A 6965-nucleotide genomic window follows, 5' to 3' on the forward strand; every position below is an offset into this window, starting at 1 on the left:
AGTGACAATGGTGATATCAAATTCTGATTTCTTAGAATCAGGAGCAAGTACAGTAGAAGCATGAGGCAGACTTAATAATGTCATTGTGGTTGTTTAATTTTTTTTGTCTGAGCCATGCAGCATGAATGAATTACGCTCTTTATTTAAAAATGAAAAGGAAGAGTACATGTGTCTTTTTTCCTTTCTTTTTTCCTCTTAAAGTTATCAGGAAGGCTTAAAGAGAACCAAAGAACTTGAAGAACTGAAAGAAGATGATGAAGAGAAAATAGACGAGAGCCCCAAAGAATGTGTAGCAGGTGAAAGCGACGATGAAATCAGCAAGCAGCACAGGTGAGAAAACAGCCGGTGAGGGGGTCAGGAACCTGTGGCACTCCAGATGTTGTTGGACTTGAGCACCCATTGATTGAGCCCACCCAGCATAGCCAATGATCAGAGATGATGGGAGTTGTAGTCAACAACAGCTTGAGGGCCACAGGTCTCTCCTCTGATTTAGAAAGTGAATATTAATTTGTTTCATTAAATGTGTGTTGCCTTCTGGCATGCTTTGGAGGTTGGTTCAGAAGTGTGGTAAAGCTACTCCAACCAGCTTTTTTAGAACAACTCTTCCAAGCAAAAATAAATTAATGGGCAACAGAGGCAAGGTTACTGTTGTTCCTGCAAAAATGAAATTTAAACAAATAAATTCAGGTTGGCATTTTATTGTTCATATGAGCCAGTGGGTAAGATTTATAAAGGCATTGTGACAAAAAGTGCTTTTATACATGATGTTTCAGTCACATTTAGCCTCTAAAATACATTTATGTTATATGAAGGAGAAAGTGAGGGATTGTGTAGGAATATCCTAGGGAGTTAAAAGACTCTGGGCACAGACTTATGAGGCAAATCTGCATAGACTATGCATATGCTATTCTATAACCGAAAATGCACACTGAAGCCAACTTTCTTAAATAAATAATTTTATTAATTTTATACTTATCAACAACCAACTTTCAGTCTTGCTGTCAGGACTTAATTTGCCTTAATTAAGATGCCAAGTGGCTGGGTCTTACTGGTACTGTGGTTTGCCTTGCTGTCCTCTAAGCAAAGTTTTGAAAAACATTTTTTGCAGGGGGGAGTGGAGGAGATATGGAGTAAGGTTACCACATTTTTTTCAATGAATCCGGGAACACTTTTCAACTTCATTGGATTTTGTATGGGGACCGATTTGTAAATCTGGGGACTCTCCCCGGGAAACGGGGACATCTGGTAACCTTAATATGGAGCCCAGCACAAAGGTCCTAGGGCTTGGGCCTACCCCTTAAAAACACCCCTAATAAATAATAACAATACATTTTTTTTGTATCCCACCCTCCCCGGCCAAAGCTGGGCTCAGAGCGGCTAACAACAAGAAGTAATACTCTTTACAAACTGATTTAGAACAAGAGCTGTTAGAATATTTGTGTTATCTATTTGTTTTCAATACTCTTAGCCTATGTTTTAAATGGTATAGCTGTGAAACCGAAGTCAAATTTAATGAATATACTGGCTTCCTTGACAGTCAGCTTCTCATTTAGTTTTTATTGGAACCTTTGACGGCACTGCTAATCTCATGATGAAAAATCTAAATGACTGTACATTCTATAAATATTGCATCTTTCTCCTGATGCCGACTGTTATACTTTTAATATGAATATGTCAATTCTCATCTCAAAAAACAAAAAGAGAAAAGATGTGTATTATAAAAGTACTGTACTAAAATTGAGACAAAAATAATGAACTATTTCATGTTCATGGGGACAGCTGTACCTTTGATCCTGTGGCATATGACCTAATGTGGATAGCAATCTGTACAGCTAAGCCATTCAGTCTTAAAAGATATGGTAGATAACAGATAACAGAACTACCTAACTTGTAACTTCTACATGCTTGCTTGATTCCTTTTCATTTTACAGCAAACTTGAAGTTGTTATCCACTATGTTCAAATACTGTACCCCAAACTGCATAAACACTGGAACGTGCTCTGGATTGTAGCTGCTGTTATTGTCATTTTTGCTGTGGTGCTGGGAATCTCCAGTTTATACAACTACTTTTCCTCCTGTACTGAGTTGTCGGATGGGCCCCAAGTGAAAGCTACCTGTTCTGCTGTCCAGCAATACTTCTGGTGGAACTCAGGACTGCAACATGACCAGCGCACAGAATAACAAAAGCATGAATGGAGAGGAGAACCACTTAACGATATAGCAGTAAGCACCTGTTTGAGAATCGAGGTGCACAAAGCAGAGCAGTGCTTTGTCACTTTTGTGGTGGTTAAATGTGATCAGTAACCTACCGCTTAATTTCGTCTGTGCCATCAGACTTGTGAATGCCATGTGATTTTTATCTAGCCAGATGCACCAGCCAATAAATGCTGTTCTCTCTTTCATGCTAATTGTTATTTGATTGATGTGCCTGAATATCACTACATGAGAATATAAAGATAGTGTTTGACCAAAAACTGGGCATTGACATCTAGGTTATAGGTGGAGCACAAATCCAGTGCTTCTGAGGGATGTCACTCGCGGGCTTCTTCCTATATAAATGTCAGCATTGACTCATTCTATAAATTTAAGGGGCTTTTCAATTTATTTATTTTTAGCCCTTACCCTTATAATAGATTAGAGAATTGATTTCACAATCATAAGGAATTAGCAAAAGATAAAATGGAAAAATACTAAAGGCATTGTGTCCTGGCTACAAGCTGGACACAGGTTCTCAAAACAGGTTCTCAGCATGAATGGAAGCAGGAACATTTGTCACTCTATCACACATACAACATAACTCGCAACACAGTCTTTGTTACTTCACACATACTTTGTTCATTGTTTTCTTTTTGAATGGTTTCACCAGAGTTGTGTCCATGTGGTACATGATACACATGGTGGGGTTCAGTGGAGGTGCCCAATCAGTCACATACAGTCTCTATTATGCATACAGAAGACATGCTCTAGACATGCTCACCACATTGGTGATAACTGGTAACCCACTGTAAGCACGGCAAACTTAAAAGAACTACATTCCATTCATATAAGAAGGTGCGGTATATTTGCAGAGGAGATTTCTGTCAGGGAATATTTCAGCCAATGGAATGTAAACAACACAGAGTTGGTTTTACCATTCATGGAGCTTTCTGCTGGAGAAAGCATCTTGTGTGATGTTTGTGCTCATACTGTGCTAGCCTTTTGCACAAGCTTATCTAGCATTCTTTTGTGTTTGAAATTGATAACTTCTCTTGTATTGGAATTGGAGGCACACAAGGAAGTGTGGGAAGGATATTAATAGCTTTTCCTAGCTGGGCCTGAGTTCAAAACTCTGTTGAACACTTAGACATATTGTAGGAACTTATTCTTGCAGGAATCTGTTTTGTTTTATGCATTGAGAAGGATAAAGAGGTAGAGCCCAGTATAAACTTATAACTGATGTAATTTGATGCCTGATCATTTATCTTCAGTTTAATGAGCGTAAGAGTCTCAGGAAATAGAAGTGTGGTATGATTTTAATTTTGACTGAAGCAGCTGTTTGAAACACAACTTTGTGTGAATTTTCAGATATGTCTCTAAGCGGCTCCAGAAGAGTAAAATATTGTGATTAAGCACGTTTAATAAGGCTAGTGAGAATGTGTGTCATTTGATCTCAAACTGGAAGAGGGAAATTAAAGGGGGGCAATTAATCAAATTAAAGGTTTTTTGCTGGCTTTTGGATTAAATTACTTTGATATGGAATAGATACAATGTAGTTTTTCACTCTAGTGCAGGCATCCTCAAACTGCGGCCCTCCAGATGTTTTGGCCTACAACTCCCATGACCCCTAGCTAACAGGACCAGTGGTCAGGGAAGATGAGAATTGTAGTCCAAAACATCTGGAGGGCCGAAGTTTGGGGATGCCTGCTCTAGTGAAATATAGTTGAGGCACACCTTCTGCTACAGACAACCAGGAAATTAGGAATAACAATGGTATTGCAAAAACCCAAATCAGAAAACTATTTTATGTAAACTGCTTGATTTATTTATTTAAATTAAGTGGTCTATATATTTTGTTCAATAAGTAAAATGGAAAAGTTGACTCCCTAGACAGTGGAACGTTTTTTTTATGAGGTGATCAACCAACTTTACAAAATAAAATTCTGATATTAGTAGTTCATTTTGTTCAGCTATGGGCAGATCATGGATCTGCTCATAAATTGCAGGAGTGAGCTCCATGACCTTTCTGGAGTGAACACTCTACCATTTTCCTCCCAATCTTAACCACTGCTAAAGTTTACATTACCTCTGAACTAAACCACAGTTTGCTGCTAACCAGAATTATAAAACAAACTTCAAATCTCAGTTTCACTTTCTGTTCAATAGCAAACCCCAATTAGTATATTAACCATATTTAAAGTCAAGGCTGATGTAAACCTTAATCATGGTTAAAGCCAATGGAAGGAATTCATATATGAAGGTTGAGGTGTGGGCATGCAGGTGGGGCAGAGCATGTAGTCCCAAGTCCTTAAGCATGGTTAAGGCAGCATAAATGTTAAATCTTAACCAACTTTATAGGATAATACAAATGTAAGTTGAGAGGCAACACCTCATTCTGCATTTTCTTCCCTTACAATAATTCTACTGTGAAACCGCTGCATATTTTTTTAGTAGAATTACTTAAGATGCATAGCTGTTTCACTAATTATTGGGGGAACAGTTTAATGTATGGAGCACCTGAAGTGTCAGTCTTCTTGTTAACAGGATTTTAGACCAACCATGATTAAATTGTTAATAAGTATTGGCTAAATGGGTTACAAATCAGTGACTGTATTTTTTAAGACAAAGAAAATAATATGCAGTCTTTGGGGTCTTTCCAAAAAAGAGAGAAATGTTCTGTTCCTTTAAATTCGCAGGGCTCACGTGGCTACAAAGAGCGAGTCAGCAATCTTACACCATTCACACCAAAATAGGATTTTGTTTTTGTTTTTGTTTTTTTGTTTTGAAGTGCAATAATTTATTTATTTGGCTTTAACAAGACACATGTGTATTTTGTGCACAGCACTGATGTTTTAAAGTAGGTGGAACTCGAGAGGCACTATATTGTGTATCCTGTTTTAAATTTTGTAAAACTTTGCACAGGTGTGCTAGTATTGTACTGTATAGCATCACATACTTGAGATTTGGAAATAAAATATTGTTTCAGAGTCCTCTGTGTTGCTCATGTCATCTGTGACTTATTTATTCTGTGCATGGGCACTTAGGAATTCTATCAGAGAACACAAGTTGTATGTATGGAATGATTAGCAGTCTTTAAGAAAAATTAGGTGCTGAAATTTTCTTTCTTTCTCTCTACCCTGTTTTCAGTAATACAGGGTGAAGCACTCATCTTATCAAGTGTTCTTTTTGTACAAACACAAATTTAAATGGAAATGGAAACACAAAAACAATCGAATAAATTTAAAGGCTTCCATTATCCTTTTAAGTGCACTTGACACTGTGTAGTTTTTAAAGCACAGACATTTTTGAGACACAAGGTTTGCCTCTGGGGAACCCAACCTTGCAAAATCCCCCAACCTATAAATTTGTTTTAGCTTTTGTCATGTTGTTTTAAGATTTATTTGGCCCCCTTTGCTACATGATCACAGCCATTCTGTGATGACATAATGAATGGGATTTACTGGAGTTATCGTTTTTGGCTACATGATGGCATTACTAAGGAAAATAAAGTCAATAGCATTGCATCGTTGCCCTAGCTCAAAATGGCTGTTAGGTCAGTGTGGGAATAGAACATGACTCAACTAGGATGTCAACTTCATCATTTCTCCATTTTTCACTCTTACTCTTTCCTCAGCGCTAGATTCATGGCGGTGTGGGTGGTTCTGCCACACAGGGCATCAAGCCAAGAGGGCACAATATTGAGAAGATCAATAATTGAGAAGATCCATTTGTGGGGAGCAAAATTTTGGCTTGCACAGGTCACCATATTATGACAGATTACCAAGTCCCACCCCTGCTTGCCTCTACGGATCTATATAGCTAGTCTCGGAGTGTTACTTAGGCTGCCTTGTTCTTAGCGATGGGGGCATATTTCACCCCTCCGATACCTGTCCCAACACAATGGGTGAACACTTCGTTCATCTTTTTTTGGAGGGGAAACAGCACACACTAAAGGGGGTGATCCTTTGGAAGCAAGAGAAAACCTTCATGAAAAACACCACGACTCAGGCACTTTTGGTTTCTCTCTGTTAATCGTTTTTCCAGATTTAAGTTCTGTTCTTCAAATTTTCTCACTAGTTTGCTTTAAAATAAGGAAGTTGACTTCGATTCACACTCTCTGTGTGCATTTGGCTATTTTGTCAGGTTCCGTTCACAGTTTCTTGAGGAGTCACTTGGCCACGCTCAGTGCATGCCCTGATGGCATCTCTTCTACCTTAGATGTGATCGTGACACTGCTGACAAGGAGAAAGACAAGAGATACTTACAGACAGGAGAACTTGAGTCTGTCAGAGACTGGATCCTAAGTATAAGCACAAGTTGAATCACTGCAGCTAGTTTCAAATCAAATCAAATTTTGATTCTATATTGAGATTCCTGCATTGAAGGGGTTCAACTAGACGACGACTCAGGGTCCCTTCCAACTCTACAATTCTATGATTCTATCCTTTCCCAAAAACAGAGTTTGTAAACCATTACCTCAGTCAAATAGTCATTTTATTTCATCTTTCAACTATGCATCTAAATTATAAATTCATATCAAAAGTTCTAATTTCCACGTTTTTACATATAAGGCAATAAACAGTTTTACACACCCCACCCGCAGCTTCTGGTTAACAAGTGATTAGGCTGAATGAAGGATAAGTGACTCACAACTGCCTAAACAGGAACTGTCACAGAATGAGCACCCCAGAGCTATAGGGGAAATCTTCCCGTTGTTTATAAGACGAAGAGTATAACATCGTGTTATCTCTTTTCCTCAGCTGTACGTT

At 38.2% G+C, this 6965-nt stretch overlaps 1 protein-coding gene across 3 annotated transcripts in view; it reads left to right on the forward strand.

Moving 5' to 3' along the window:
• The window catches only part of IRAG1 (inositol 1,4,5-triphosphate receptor associated 1), a 79532-nt gene extending 74349 nt beyond the window's left edge, over window positions 1-5183 (forward strand). For all 3 annotated transcript variants that reach the window (XM_060275673.1, XM_060275670.1, XM_060275671.1), the window contains 2 exons: window positions 202-330; window positions 1932-5183. In XM_060275673.1, coding sequence (XP_060131656.1) covers window positions 202-330; window positions 1932-2181 — 379 coding nt within the window. In that variant the 3' untranslated portion in view covers window positions 2182-5183. The remainder of the gene's footprint in view (window positions 1-201; window positions 331-1931) is intronic.
• The last annotated feature ends 1782 nt before the right edge of the window (window positions 5184-6965 follow it).

This window comes from Zootoca vivipara, chromosome 1 (genome assembly GCF_963506605.1).
Source record: "Zootoca vivipara chromosome 1, rZooViv1.1, whole genome shotgun sequence".
NCBI lineage: Eukaryota > Metazoa > Chordata > Lepidosauria > Squamata > Lacertidae > Zootoca > Zootoca vivipara.